The sequence below is a fragment of the Monopterus albus genome, unplaced genomic scaffold, assembly GCF_001952655.1.
Source record: "Monopterus albus unplaced genomic scaffold, M_albus_1.0 scaffold94.1, whole genome shotgun sequence".
Lineage (NCBI taxonomy): Eukaryota > Metazoa > Chordata > Actinopteri > Synbranchiformes > Synbranchidae > Monopterus > Monopterus albus.
The window spans coordinates 846,617-863,105 of NW_018127974.1; the positions used below are offsets into that span (position 1 = coordinate 846,617).

The following is a 16,489-nucleotide window of genomic DNA, read 5'->3' on the forward strand; positions in this document are numbered from 1 at the left end:
GTACCAGCTCACTTTACTTTGTAACACGATACTGTTGCTGCATTACTTTTTTAAGCTCCTTTAAGCTGTTAATACTGTGTTTTTTACTATTCATCCTGTTTATATTGTTTATTTATTATCCTGTCTATATTGTTTAGTTCAAATTATTATTTATCTCCTCCTGGGTGTTTTTTTATGAGCAGCCAACCCACTTCAAGTCTTTTAAGTATAGCACGTATGAATGACTTAGTTGAGAATAGCAAGGCCAACATGAAAACACAAACCACATGTTGGGTTGACAAAAATAGCTTTGTGTCCTTTTACCAAACCTGAGACTTGAAAGCACTACTCAGGAACCACAATTGCTCCAAATCACCAAAATGGTCTTTTGCATTGCATTAAATATAATAAATTATAGTTAATTACAGTACTGCTGAGTTCATTCCTGTGCTATTTGAAATGTTCTTTTGTCAAATACACTGTCTTGTAAACCCAGACCATCGCCCTAGCCCTACATTGATGGAGTTCCTCACCTTAAAGGTCACTGACTCACAGATGTTTCACACATAAACAGCACAACAACATATAAATATAACCTCACCACTGTCACAGACTGCCTGTAACTGTATTGGAACATTCACATCTTGGCTCACTCTTTGGGAAAGGTGCCATCCTGACCCCTTTACCATGGAGCCCATAACGTTCCCCTCTGCTAACATACAGCTGCATGTAAACACCTGCAGTGCAACCCTCAATTTTTCAACGACAGGAAACTCACCGAGTCGCTCTCTTCCACTCCTCCACTCCTGTGTCTGCATGCGTACAGACACCACATCAGCACACCTAGCACTGAATCAGTTATAATAAGTGAAGCAGATGATGATATCTTCACACCCAGGGTCCAGTGGAGAATTGCTAAATACAAATATTTAATAAAAATATCTCTATGGCGGCTCTTGAAATCTAAAATTATTGGACTCTTGAGACTTTTCGAACGTCAAGAAGTGAGTATCTAAACTTCTTTCTTTCAGTCACCGAGGTTTAGAATATAGAAAACTGTGATAAACAAAGATCAACAAAAATAATTATTTACTCATCATTATTGCATGTTATAGGAAACATGTTACATAAATTAGAGGCACTGCTCTGATCTTTTGGCTTTTTTATGAACTATATTGTATTTTGACAATTAGTATATAAAGAGAATTATGTCCCCACCCAAAACTAATGGCAGGTTAGCTAAAATCTATAATATCTATCCATATGTTTCCATTTGTGTTACATAATTTAGCATAAAGGCTTGTAAAAATGCATATTCAGATACTGCTGGTGTGACTGTCATTGTTGAAAAAAATCCGAATTACAAAGTTGTGCAAACCACATAAGAACAATAGTATGCTTTCTCTTTAAGTAAAATACTCTTAGTGTCTTGTTAATCTAATTTATATGTTTAAAATTTAGTGAAAATATGAACTCAGGGCATTTGTGTGCTGGTAAATTTATACCTGTGACACTGATTTGTCTACATGAGAGATAATGTGGGCAATGTCCAGTACAACAACATGAATTATGTGAAGTGTCAGTTCTGTGATAATGGTGCTATAATCAGAAATTTCACAGAAATTCTATGCTTATGTTTACACCATTATTTATGGTGTTCTAAGTGCATTTTGGAATATAGCTCAGCCCTCAAGCTTCCATGATAATGCCAGGGAATTACACCAAATGTCTTTGGCCATTCTTATGGACCTAACAAGCTAAATACCCATAATACTTTGCAAACAATAACAATCAAAAGTATTTGTTTGGAAAGGCCTTCAGCTCCAGATCATAAAAAGAAGAGGGTAACCTCTCAGTGGAAAATGCTGACTTTGTTCATATTAGTCCCAGAGTGTTGGCCAGTAGGCACAGGAGTGCTGATAATTTTAAAGAAAACCCTTCTTCATGCACTGGCGATCCTCCTGTGATTCGCTCCTTGGGGTCTCAGCACAGTGGTGCTTGTTACTGCCAGGTCAAGGCCTCTCCAGATTTTTCTCAAGGCTCTGAGCCTTTGGGACAGATTAAGGCTGTGATTAGCCCACTGTCCCTGTTTCATGAGTGGCCTGGTGGGAGCCAAGTGAGCTTGAGAAAGCCAGTTCATTGAGCGAACCACATGCAGACTCTGGATTATACAAGATTAGTATTTGTACAGTTTTACAGAGCCTATTGTTCATGTCTGAATCAGAATTAGCACACATAAAGCCCTGTGATTTGGTCACAGCTCTGTGGTGTGAGTTATCTGATTGGATTTGACTGTCATGTGCATTTTTATACAATGTCAAAAAATGTCTAAAATGAAATGTTTTAAAACTGTTATGCTCATAGTTCAGAACCTGAGTCACTACTGAGCCTCCATTTTGAGGCGAGGGCCTCAGTCACGTCCGGTTAAAGCAGTTTTCGAAAACAAAAACATTTTGTAAGATGCAGTTATTTCCCGACATCCAGAATTAAAATTGATACTTTCACTGGAGAATTTTTGCCATTTAAAAAATATACTAATTATTATGTTAGAAACATTTTTATGCTCATAAAAAAAAATAACTTGAACCTCTAAATTGCAGAAAAGATGGGATGTAACTGCAGTTCGGATTATTCAGACAGTGACTGGATTGAGAACTTGGATGAAATCTGTGAGAACTGTAACTGCCCCATTCCTCCCCAGTCAAGCAATCCAGTAAGTGCACATTTTGTATCAGCAGTCAGTGTTGATGTTTTTTGTATTTGTGCACACGTGTGTACGTGTCAACACATTGTTCATCGTAGAGAATGAATGGGTGTGCAGTTTGACACGAATGGGCTTTGATTTTTTTTCTGTGGTTGAATGAGAATGACCACTTTGGAGGACATACAGTACACATACACAGACACACAGACAGTGGTACGAGTGAGAAGTTGTGAGCATCACAGTTAGCGATGTGTGTTTCAGTCACCCCCCCCCTAAAAAAAATAAAAATAAAGTATAACTTAGATAACTCTGAGGGAAGCTGTCTTCAGTCTGTGTAATTAAAATGATTTTCTCAGAGTTGTTTGTTTGCCCTGTGTGAATTTGATGCCCCATTAGATTAGAAATAATGAAGAAAGCCACCTGTATGTGCCACAATACGTTGAGACATTTGCAATGTGACATGTGATAGTGGCTTGTTCTACCACATTAATCTTCTACTGACTTTAGAAAACTGACTCTAAAATACTAATTGGATCTTGTTTTCTTCTTGCCAGTACACAGATCAGCTGATTCTGTACCCATCACAGCATTCACCTCCTACGTCACCTTTACCAGGTAATTAGTTACAATAGGTTTTTCTCTCTGTGTTTAAGAATATACTTATGTCACAGTGTCACCAATATTACATTTTTTGTTTAGTCCAAAATCACAAAATTGCTTCAGAAGAGGAGAAAAAAAAACATCAATGGGAAAATGACCAGAAGAACTGACTTCATATAATAATGCTAGAGGTTGTAGTCGAATTACAATATGTAGAAACTGAATGACAGTATTAGATAAAGTATATCAAGTAATATTAAGCAAATGTAAGATGAAAAAGAATTGCAAATTTTAGGCAGAATGTAAACACATAACTGAAAGTAAGTAAATTATACAGTTATTAAAATGTATTATAAAGCTTTTTAATTTTTTCTTTAGCCCCAGTTAAAGTTTAAACGTTTTATTGTATTATATCTCACCTGTCCCATTTCTCAACTCTTTGTTTCCTCTTTACTCAGTCCTAGCACATGTTAACTCATTCTAGTATATTTACCTAGTTATTCATTTCATATTTCATATTTTTCTCATGCAAAAATAAAAAATGTTCCTCATATTTTCCAGTCAAAATGTCCTTTACAAATATGCTATTTCCCCTGTTTTTTTACATTAAATGTGAAGGCTGTGTCTGTTACTTGGGTGATATGTTATCCCCTATTAGCCACCACTTGGGTTGAGTATAATAAACCCCATATAGATTGTAGTTACTTTGCTGTGGTGTTCGATCAGGGGCCCGTATATTGTTTGGAGCTGGGAGTGATGACACTGGCTAGTTTTTGTGTGCATACAGTAATGGACTACTTTGGTCTTTTGTTTCAGTTAAACTGAAATTGTTTACACTAAGTCACTGTATCATTTGATTATGGATTCATTTAGACACCAAACTCATCACAACACCTAATAGCTGCATGTGTTGCTCGTGGGCTTCGCAGCCCCCTTACACTGTGCCAGTGTCATCTTCCTATCTTGAAGTAACAAAACAAACCACTGTTGTTAATTGTGTAGCTGGATTCTATTTGGAAACATAATATGGCTACTCCAGTAATTAAGGAAACAATTCACAGCACCCAAACATATCAAAATATTTTTACTTATAGATACCTCCTTCATTAAGTCAACTGAAAATTTCTTTTTGCCATCAAATGGGAATCATTTAATAAATGAGATTAGATTCCATACACCTAGCATTTGGCCACATTGTCAGTAAGAGGCAACCATCATAAATTTCACACTGTACAGGGACCAGACAAGGATACCCACTCTTTTCCTTCATCACTGCCACTGAGCCATCTGTGATTAAAATGTCCCTTACATACGACATTTCTTCTGTGTTTTATTTAACTAAAATTCACAACATTCCTCTTGCAGACAGCCTTGCGGTGGCCAAATACAGCTATGTACCCCGGCATAATGATGACCTGGGCTTTGAGAAGGGAGACAAACTCAAGATCATCAACAAGTAAGCTGCTGATGAGCATTTAATAAAGCCTGGTTGGCTAGAATTATAATTATAGGTTGCTTCAGACAACAGTTTGATCGCTAACCATTCATCCCCATGAGACCCAAAACTTTATTTAAGTATGTTGAGTCCTTGAGCATCCTGTATTAACTAACATATACCGAACCAAAAACACACCTGAGTTTTCAAGTTGGCCTAGTCTAACATGTAATGTCTCTGGTTCATGTTCATTCTGTCTCTCCTATGTTTTCAATCTCTCTCTATTATCAACTATTGAAGAAGTACAAAAATTTTTTAAAAATGTGATCACACTGTGGGATATTTATTTATTTGTCTATTAATGGAGTTCTGACTGACATAAGAGCCATAGGACAATAACATTTTTAAAAAATGTATATTTATATTCTATGATTATATACAATTATGTGCTTTTTAGGTTTATTCTTATTCCAATAAAATTTTTAATGAAAATCTGAGAGATTCTGAGACAAAAGTGGAGCATATTAGATTAAAGAAATGTAGATTCCAATGCTGAGACAAATTTTACAGTACAGGTGAAAAAATATTTGGGACATTGTATAGAGTTTGGTTGGTGGGTAAACAAAAATTTCTTTGATGGTGTTCTGCGAGAGGAATTTAGACTTGTGTAGGAAAATGTGATTATTAATTTAGCTGTTAATTACCTGAACTATTCCTCTGATAAACTCAAAAGTTTAACTAGCTGTGGAGATGGTGGAGATTAATGACCACGCCTCCTTTTTCTGTTCTCTTTTCGGCTGATATGTAAGACAGCGATTTCCCAGCCTGCTAAGTGTGGTGTGGGTCATCGTATGCAGTGATCATTTTCACTGCAAAGAGGCCTTTTGCCTGTGGGGGCTAATGAAGCTGCTTCCTGATGATGGATCCATCTATCGCAGAATGTCTAGGCTGTTGTGAGGCATCACAGACATGTAAATTCTCTCATTGTTTTATTGTTGTCTCTTCTGATATCCAGAAATGATCCAGAGTGGTATTTGGCAGAGTCTCTCACCACAGGCCAGCGGGGATACATCCCTTACAACTTCGTTGCTATGACTACAGTGGAGACTGAATCGTACGTCACACAGGAAACATAATGATACTGCTCTGAACACCATCTCATCTCATATGCTGCATGCTGTGACCCTAAGGGAGGGGAAGTGGTTAGCTCAAAGTGTGAAGCATAGCCTACTGTGTGTTTCTTCTGCAGGTGGTTCTTTAAGAACATTTCTAGAAATGAAGCCATGAGGATCCTCCTTGCTCCTGGGAATACGCAGGGCTCATTCCTGATTCGAGAGAGTGAGACAGCCCCAGGTGAACTGACTTCTTTGTTGTCATAGCTTCTCTTTCACAAGGTGGTTTCTCAGCAGTATGTCTGAATATGTTCTTCCACTGCTGCATACACTTAAACTTGATGCATGAAGCATTTTACACATTACAATTGTGATACATGAGTGTGAATACCACACAAGTAAGATCATGCTCAAAATGCTGGTAGCCCCTCTGTCTCTCAGTCTTGTTATTACTGGCAGTGTTTCTAAAATTGCATTTCCCACAAATCCCCTTCCTGTGTCCTGACTTGCTTTGTCTGATTGATTTCAGTTTTGCTTTCCTGCTAAAAATGAAAATGTTGAAAGACTTTTTTACATGAATATTTATTTATGTCTTCTCACTGTTTCTATTGGAAATGCTGCATGAACAGTAGAATGCTAACCCTATCAGATATGTGCCTTAAACCTGTGCTTCTAACATCGCGGCATGGCTCTATCGGTAGGCTACTGCTGGTCTGTCATTCCACAGCTGTTAGAATGCTAACATGCTCCACTGAGATGGTGAACATGGTAAACATTATACACTACCGGCTTAACATCAACATGTTAACATATGGATGTTAGCCTACTTCACTCAACACACATTGTGTGTATGTACATCCTGGCAGAGCGCTAACATGGCTGGTTTTTGTTCAGACTAGAAGTTTGTCAAACTGTGAAGCATGTCCCCTCAGTCAGATCTGAACACATAGGTGTTACACATATTTTTTTATTCAGTGTAACTTATGCGTTCAGAAGGTATCGTTGACATCCATTGTAAATAAACTTCAAAAAAGAGACACTCATAACAAAGCGGCTTGTCTTGTAATCATCACATTTAACACATTTTTTTCTGTATCATAGCAGATAATCTACTGAGAGCTGTCTATACACTGCAAACATAGATTGCTAATAGCTTTTTATTTGGTGTATTTTCAGTTGCGTCAATTTGCCAAAACGTAGACAAATATGGACTATGAATATTGCATAAATGTTTGTTTGGGTGAAGGATATAGTGTCCAACTTTGAAAAATCCAAGTTTAGACATTTGAGGTAAAATCTGCTCCTTCACAGTGCTTCCTCGTTTTTCCAGGGTCATACTCCTTATCAGTCAGGGACTTGGATCATAACACAGGTGAAGGAGTCAAGCACTACAGGATCCGCAACATGGACAATGGTGGCTTCTACATCACAGCCAAGATATCCTTTAGCTCACTGAAGGAGCTTGTCCAGCATCACTCACGTGCGTACAGCTGCTTAAAGAGATAATCCAGATTATTGTTTACTAAGGGGTCTGCATGTGAATAATTTTCACTTGCCTCCTCTCTTTGTCATCCAGGTGAGGCAGACGGGTTGTGCACAAAGCTGATGAAGCCGTGTCAGTCAAGAATGCCGCAGAAGCCTTGGTGGCAGGATGAGTGGGAGATTCCCCGAGAGTCCTTGAAACTAGTGCAAAGACTTGGAGCTGGACAATTTGGAGAAGTGTGGATGGGTAAGTTACATAAAAGAAAGAAAAGGTGGACAGGAAGATTGAGAGGAAAAATGTTGATCATGGCTCCATTAAAAATATGGGGATAGTGTAGATTTTTAAAAGTTTAATGACTTAAGTCTTGTATTTTCATTTTGCACGTCCAAGCTTGAACCATTTTGCACATGTACAAAGCCCAGTTGCTCAATAAACGGACAGTGACATTGTGGCTTGACACTGTATCTGCCAGAAGGTTTTTAGACAGGGTTTTTCTGCATTGCATGCAAAATGATTTCCTTATAGATTTTAAATTGTAGACTACTTTGAGCTGGTTAACTGGAAAATGATATGAGGTTTTAACCCTAGTATGCATGTTCAGTCAGAGGACATGAACCTACCTTTCCAGTGAGCTCGGGGACTGATTGAGTTGTGTCATCAGTGTCCATTGTGATAGTGGAGAATTAAGTTAAACAAAATGGCAAAATGTTTTGATCACAAGGGTATCAACTGAAATAACCTTTCCCACAGTCCATTTATTATTCAGATGGATAGAGTATTTTCCTCTTTGGTTTCCATTCCTATATGTCAGCATAATTGCCAACCATGGAGTTTGGACTCATCTCACAGCCACTTTCCATTTATAGTACTGTATCTTGTTGGATGATGTCTGGACACTGTGTTTGTTCACTGTCCTCAATCAAACATTGGCTCAAACACATACAGTATATGAATAATGGGTGTGACTGTCATTGACTATGAAATGTTGATTCACATTAGTTAAGAGGAAGATATGTGATAACCACCCCTCACTGGGAGAAGAATTCCACTGCAGTTAAAAAGAGAGGACAGAATGTTTTGAATAGTCAATATAATATTTCCATCATTGCTATGCTTCATGTATGGTGAGATGTTCAGTTTGTTAAATGACTGAAGATAAAACTGTATGACTATGTGTTTAGTCAACGTGATATATTGGAGTCTTAGTGTACCCGAGCTGGAAAGAGATGCTGTTTGCATGAGTTTCATGGTGAACTGTACTAAGCACAACTCATGACATAACTGCTGTGTTTATGACCAAGCCTGCTGTGTGTCTTGTTCATGTCTGGGACAAGATGATCTCCAAGGCAAGATGGATTCCCATTCAAATTGATAGAGATATTTATGGTCTTCAGAAGATGAATCCCAGTGACTTTGGGTGCTCTCTAACTTTTGTTTCTAGCACCGCCAGGAAAATTCTTAAGTCTAAATGTTCTTTATTGTGTAAAATGTGTCAATGTCCACCAGCCACATTGGCACAGAGTTTGGTACATTCACAGTTCTCAGGCAATATACCCCAGCAACATTAGTAATCACCTGACTTTTTCTAGCACCACTATGAAGTTCACATTTGTGAAAAGGACTTGACAACAGTTGGATGGCTTGCTGCACAAACTAGTACAGACTTACTTGTGGTCTCCTAACTTTTCATCTAGCACCATCATCAGATCAAAATTGCAATATGTCTAATTTTCCAGTTTATGGCCAACTATGTGCAAAACCTTTCCCATTAGCCTCAACTGAACATAGCAAATGTCAACATGGTAGCATGCTAAAAAAACATGGCTGCTAAACATCATCATGTTAGCATTGTCACTGTGAGCATGTTAGCTTACTGATTAATGAGCATTTAGTTCAAAGCACCACTGTGCCTAAATACAGCTCACAGAGCTGCTAGCATGGCTGTAGACTTAGCAACCTAGTGATGTTTAAATGTGTATTTGCAGGTGTCTACAATAATGACAGGAAGGTGGCAATCAAGAGTCTGAAAATGGGCACAATGTCAATGGAAGCCTTCCTGGCAGAGGCCAATATGATGAAGAACTTGCAGCACCCTCATCTTGTCCGCCTCTTTGCTGTGGTTACCGAGGAACCAATCAATATAATCACCGAGTACATGGAAAATGGTAGGTTGAAATACTGTATGTGTCACAGCCAAGAGCATTTTACTAATAACACCATCAGTCAAGACAATCGGATATCACTGAAAGCATCAAAAGAAAACTGGTTCCAGGGTATTTCCATGAAATCAATGCTCATTTGAAGATAAATGGAAAAAAGAAATCCTCCTGTACTCATACTCACTTCGGTTCAGATTAGTCAATGAAAATATGTTTAAGCCTGTCTGAAATAAATGCTTCTTAAACTCCTGTCCTGACAAAGTGTGTTAGTGTCAGCACTGTGTTACAAATGTTCAAACTTGTTGATCTGTTATTGGACTCTGGGAGAGAGTACACGCTTGAAAAAAAGACTGGGCTGTCCCATGTGTTCCACCTTCATGAGTCATGGTGTTTTCACTTGTATTCACCCCTCCAGTGTCTCTGTTGAATTAGCTGAGTTTCTTTTGATCACGCAGCCACAGTTGCCTTCTTATTTATTTGGCTATGATACACACTCTGATATGAGATGCACATTACTGGAACTACACAATCATTACCTGTGATTGTAGATGAATGCAACTGTGTGACTAAACCTAAATAAGGGAGCCAAGTGAAGGCATGCTGCTCTGCTGAAGTGGCCTGGCTTCTGATAGGTTATTTTCAGCTTCTGCTCATGGCCCTCCTGTGTCCACTGCTGTGCGCCAAAATGTTTCAACGCAAACATGAACTTTAACTTCTTTTCACAACAGGTTACTGGTGTTTTCAAGGGAAGTCTCTCCGGGCCAGTCTGAGAAGTGTTATTGTTCACAGAGACCCCTGATGAGGCCTGGCTATTTTCCAGAGTCTGCCTTACGCACACACAGACACGTGTACACAAATATTGGCCCACTATAAGGTTGCAGCAGTAAAAAGCATCTTGTTACTGGAGCTTCCACTTTCCCCCTCTATTTTTACATAACAAAGTACATGAGAATTTATTGAGAATCACAAAACACGAGTAATAAACTGGGGTCATTTAACAGCTGTAAACAACTTTCTATATTACAAGATCTATGCAAAGATTTAGTTCACCCAAATGTCATATGAAAGTGATCCAGTGAAAGTGATCTCTGTAATTCTTTTTCACTGGGAGGAACAATAACAAAATGCATAAAGAGATGTCGTCACAAACACAGCAACAGCCTTACAGCTGTAGTGAATGGAGTGCCTTTGTATGGTCTTGAACGGGGGGCCTGTAAACCATCAGAGGTAATTCTGAGGCTGCCTATTTGTCTGGGATCCACATGTGGACTGGACACAGTTGTCACCTCTGTTGTCAAGAGAAAGGATTGCTTGAAGTTTCCATCTGTTTTAATTGATCCTTTTTCATTATCAGTGACAACAAAGATGGAAAATAGCAGGCGTGTCATTCCAGCTTCCCTTTGGACCTTGATAAAGACCGTTCCTTTAAAAGCAGTCTTCCGGACTTAAGCAGAGGTGCAAATGCCTCTTTCCTGGCACACTCATTCTCTTTATTTTTTCTGGTTTGACTTGGTTGGCCAGCATGCAGAGGTATTGTTCTGTGCTAATCAAACTGGAAACAAAGTCCACTGTCAGAAACTATGCATCAGTTTGACTGATGCATCTTGTACTTCCTCACAGTGTTATGCTCCTTGATATGAACTGCTATTCTGGTCCAGCTCTTTCTATTTATGTGTTTGGGAAACTGTGGTATTTTTGACCACTAAAAAATGTTATTAACAAAGTCTAATTTTACTTTTGTTTTCCAATGAATTTGACTTTTCGCTCTTGCTTTTCTGTGCATAGCAGCTTCAGCTACAATATAATGAAAAAGTGTATGTACGTATCTGTAATATTCATGATGTATGAAAGGGGGTAACCTAGCTTATTTGCAGAAAAATGTCGACATGATTTGCTTGATAACTTCAAAATATTCTGCTTAGTTACTAGGTAGTAAGTTAATGTAAGCATGAATCAGTGGTTTTCTGAAGAGATATAATGTGGATGTGATTTTTTACAGGTAGCCTGGTGGATTACCTAAAAACAACAGAGGGAAGCAATTTGACCATGAACATTTTGATAGACATGGCATCGCAGGTAAATCTAAATCTATCTGTCCTCTTAGCTCTACACTCCTTTCACACCAATTACCAGATTTTCTTTCTTTCACTTCCTATTTTCTCAGCACAATCCTCATAAACAGGAAACTGGCCAAGGTAGTAATGAGGCTCACATTCGAGACTAATCCTATAATAACTACAGAGCTGGGTGTGTGTTAGTAAGTGTTTTTGTGCAGGTAGACCCTCGGGCACAAATTAAACTGTGCAACTACCAAACAGGCCTAATATCACACTAGATTTTTTTACACATTGGTACAAAGATCAACTGTTAAAATCTAAGCATGGAGACAAACTCAAAGTATGATGCAGATTTTCTTTTTATTTCTCTAAATTTGTCTTACTGACTTTTATCAGCATATAGTCAGATGCTCTGTCACAGCACTGCCAACTAATGTTTACAATTTAAATTCTGATAGATGACTCAGCTGGTCAGTTGTTTGAACATGTTTGAACATGGGGTTTGACACAGACTGCAAGATGAAGTGAAAGTACAAAATATCAGTACACTAAATATGAAGCAACAGTTGGCAGCTTAGCTTCTCACAAAGACCTGGCTGAAGAGGTAGCAAAACCTGCCTTCCAACACTTCTAGCTCACTAATTTACACATTATATCTTGTTTGTTTAATCGTTTGGTTTAAAAATCCTGGAATCTTTGGTTGCCTGACTAAGACACCAGATGATCTTATGATCTCACAATCCCTGTAAACCACAATCTGTTTTATTGAGCCTCCACTTTTGTACAAGTTATACACACAAGGTACTAGAGGTCCATATTAACCAGGTAGTATGATAGAAAACAAAAAGAATTGGTTTGATATGATATGATCAGGGTGATGGCGGGGGACCTCATCTGCTGTCAAATTGCTGAAATCTGTCTCCCCTGTGTTTTTAAATCTCTCACCTGAAATGAAGAGTTCTGAAACTGTGCAAAATGTGACGTCACACCCATGCATACTAATGGATATACAAAGATTAAACCCACCCCCTGTGCAGAGCTAGAGTTTGGGGAGTTACATAAAAATAGCTGTGCTAAAGCTAAGCTAGCTGCCCCTGGCTATGTTTGACAAAAATTACTAGTTACTTTGTTAGGAAACTTAAACACAATCCTACCGCTCTGAAGTGTCCAGTCTGCAACAGCAAGTTCCTCTCCTTCCCCTTCAGGATCAGACTCTGGTTCATATATCTCCATTTACTATCATGTGTTTCCACCCACAGCCATCACAGCAAGGTAAAGAGCAGCAGCAACTGTAAGATTTATTAGGTTCTAATCTGATTGGCCTGGTGAAGATGATCACCTTCAGCTAATTCATGGTTCAAGGTTCAAGGATTTTATTGTCAATCCACCATATGTGCAGGACATACAGAAAATCGAAATACCGTTTCTCTCTCACCTAGGATTGGGTGCCATAACATTTAGGAACTAAAATAGAATAAAGTAGAATAAAAATAGAATAGAATAAGAACTGGATTAACGTAATTAGGATAAATCTAAATGGTACAGCCAATAAGCTGTGACTCAAAACCATGTACAGTCAGTGACAATAGTGCAAACAATAATAGGAGATTGTCAGATGGTTCAGCATCACCAGGGCGTTGGTGATGAGGTGCAAATAGCATATGAGGTACACATGGACAGTACATACATGGGAAATCTGGGTTGTTTTTAAAATGAATTTAGAGAAATCTAAACAACTTTAAAGAATAAAATGTCACAGACATGTTTAACATATACTCAGTATTTATAGAAATGGGTCAAAAAGGCCGATAATACCATCTCTTTAACTACAGACAGGGCCAGTCTAACTGCTTCCCACTGTTTTCAGTCTAATCAACTGGCTCAGCTTAATTTTTAGCATACAGATATGAGCGACGCATTGATCTTCTTATCTGACTTTCAGTAACAAAACAAATCAACGTATATCAAAAAACGTTCATCAAGAATATCAACTCAAGCTCATATATACTTCTTAAAACATTACATGTAAGTAAAAGATCTCTGACTTACATGTATTGTGGGTGTGGGAATGGAAAAAAAACAACCACAGGAAGGCAGACTGATTTTTCAAAGACTAAGAAGACAAAGGAGTCTTCATTCGATGTAGGCAAATTCTCCATCGCCTTAGAGCTTGGCACAGCGAGGTACAGGGAGTTTGTACAGGGCTTTGTGGTAAACATATTTTAGAAAAAGATGCTCTCAAGGCAGTCGTCATGCGCTGATAGGATTTGTGGTGAAAGCTTAAAGCAAGAAACTCTAACCATCATGTAATGGACCATAAAAATTCAAAAGATTAATGACATCTTTTTGCTGCAGTACTGAGAACTGTTCATATCCTGATGCCTTATGCTTAAAATACAGTCACATGTATGTGTGTAATCGGAGGAATGTGAGATTTTAGCAATAGTAGAACAAAGCAGATACCTAATGTAATGTATCCTAAATAAAGTTTTTAAGTTTTACATTCATAAGATAATCAAATGAATGAAATATAAAGAGGTATTATGTTGCCTGAGGGGAATGACAGAAGTTCATAAAATTGACAGACAAACGTACATCTCAGGTTTATGACAAGACCCCCAGGGCCAATCACACCCATGTGATAGATTCTTATGTAAAGTATGTACTACCACCACCACCACTGCATATTATCTGTGGGTGTTGAATTTTGCAGAAATCATTAGCTTTTCCTGATTTAAATACTTCACACACCAATTTCCTCATAGATTACATGTAGGTTCAGTTTCCTCTGAGGTCAGCCTGTGTGGAGATGACTCATGTAGTATGTGACTGAATCAGAAACATGGTATCTGGAACAATCATCCAGACTGCACTAAGGTAAATGCAGGACTGCAGGTTTTAGTACAGCTAGTATTCAGCAGGCACAGCTGTGTACCAGGGTGGAGTGCATGGGTGGAGTACATGGTAAAAGGGTATAAGGAACTGACCTGGGGAAGTGGTAAACTCCCTGGTTTGACAATATTTCTGTTCATTTGTCCAACACCCACACAAATATTACACAATACTAAACCACACACAGGTTACCCACAGTGTGCATTTCATTCTTGAACACACACACACACACATTTAAAGCTTGTCTATTGATGTGCTGCCCCCTGCAGGTGAGTGATGGCATGGCCTTTATTGAGGAGAAAAATTACATACATCGAGACCTGCGAGCTGCCAATATTCTGGTGTCCCATGAACTCATCTGTAAGATTGCTGACTTTGGTCTTGCAAGGCTGATTGAGGACAATGAATACACAGCTAGAGAAGGTAACAAGACCTTATAGAGACTTAAGATGCCTTATATCACAGGTTATTTTGAGCTCAGAGCTTGGAAACTTTGTTCAGGCTAAATAATATCTCTTATAGACAGTTATTTATTTTATTATTATGTTATATGCGTTGATGTCTTTTTTGAGAGATAAAGTTCCCTTCTTTGTTCATAGGTGCAAAGTTCCCAATTAAGTGGACCGCCCCAGAAGCTATTAACTATGGCACCTTCTCCATAAAATCAGATGTATGGTCATTTGGGATCCTTCTCACAGAAATAGTGACATATGGACGCATACCTTACCCTGGTAAATTCTCATTCACTGTAGTCCTTCAAGCCCATCACAAAATTATTTTACAATATTACATTACAAGTCTAGTATAGATTGGAATTGCTGGAAAACACCATAACATTGCCCACTTGGCTATATTTTCCCTGTGGTGCAGGTATGTCCAACCCAGAGGTAATCCAGAATCTGGAGTGGGGCTACAGAATGCCGAAGCCAGAAAATTGCCCCGATGAACTTTATGATGTCATGAAAATGTGCTGGAAGGATGAGGCTTCGGAGAGGCCCACCTTTGAGTACCTGAGGAGCGTTCTGGGGGATTTCAACACTGCCACAGAGAGTCAGTATCAGGAATAAACTTGATGGGGCAGAAAGACATACAGATAAACAATAAATATACTCAAACTAGCAGCATAGCCTCTGAACCTGGATGTTGGGTTTTGTTTTGTTTATTAAAAAGCACAGGTACTGATATTCCAAATAAGAGTACTTTGTTTTCACACCATACTTATTCTGAAATGGCCTTGTAGATATGATACAATCACATATGGACTATGATCCTAAAACTGGATCACTGAAGAGCCAACAACAGGAGGAGAGTGATCACTGTGCTGCTTCAATAAACTGGGGACTGGGAAGTAAGGAGCTGCTCTCCTGGTGCTTGTTATTAAGATGTAAATACTGTCAAACTGCTTCAGCTGTGTTTCACCTCTGAAGTTTAATAAATGTTTTCAAGTCGTTTTTCTTACAGTAAAACGACTTACATGGATGTTGTTTGTTGTTAAAGTAAATTTAATCCATACATAAATAAACCACTATCAGTAGAGTATTCTTGGTGTTTTGGTTTATTCCACACTAAATTCTCAAAAGTTTCATTTGTGATTCTAGTTGACATTATTCAGGTGCCTCTGGCTGCATTATGGAAACTGCAGTACTTTTCCTGAGTGCTGCCTGCAGCAAATGCTGCAGGTATATCCAAAAATAATGAAAAATATGTATCTCTGGGCATGCACACAGACTTTTGAAGGGATTGGATAGCAGTGGTGAAATGTAACTACTGTAAGTACAGTTGCTCAAGTACTAAATATGACTATGATTTTGTGGAAGCTGTGATGTTGTAAGGTACTTCCTTTATCTTTCCTCTTCTACCTTATGTTTTATACTCTGTTTTAGAGGCAAAAATGTTATATTTTATGGCTTAAACTGCCAAGCAGTAATATAAAGTTGGTAAAATTAGGTCATCCTTGACCAGCTTCATCATAAAATTTACTTACATATTAATGCATCAGTTATAATGAGTTATTATCAGTGCTCAAGGAGAACTTTATCTTATAAAGTAGTCTTGGTTTTGTTCATAT

At 38.2% G+C, this 16,489-nt stretch overlaps 1 protein-coding gene across 1 annotated transcript; it reads left to right on the forward strand.

The window, feature by feature from the left end:
• The first annotated feature begins 859 nt into the window (after nt 1–859).
• On the forward strand, nt 860–15,939 carry lck (LCK proto-oncogene, Src family tyrosine kinase). The gene is made up of 13 exons (XM_020608648.1): nt 860–983; nt 2,580–2,692; nt 3,238–3,298; nt 4,649–4,739; nt 5,734–5,832; nt 5,968–6,071; nt 7,161–7,310; nt 7,407–7,559; nt 9,299–9,478; nt 11,472–11,548; nt 14,691–14,844; nt 15,021–15,152; nt 15,292–15,939. Exons 2-13 carry the CDS (start codon nt 2,585–2,587, stop codon nt 15,486–15,488), a joined length of 1,506 nt encoding a protein of 501 aa, XP_020464304.1. The 5' UTR covers nt 860–983; nt 2,580–2,584; the 3' UTR covers nt 15,489–15,939.
• The last annotated feature ends 550 nt before the right edge of the window (nt 15,940–16,489 follow it).

Bases quoted from the DNA above. Each gene is read 5' to 3' on its own strand.
- lck (XM_020608648.1), top strand. From the start codon at position 2,585: ATGGGATGTAACTGCAGTTCGGATTATTCAGACAGTGACTGGATTGAG. The intron at 3,299-4,648 runs GTAATTAGTTAC...TTCCTCTTGCAG, and splicing joins TCCTACGTCACCTTTACCAG to ACAGCCTTGCGGTGGCCAAA. The intron at 11,549-14,690 runs GTAAATCTAAAT...TGCCCCCTGCAG, and splicing joins TGATAGACATGGCATCGCAG to GTGAGTGATGGCATGGCCTT.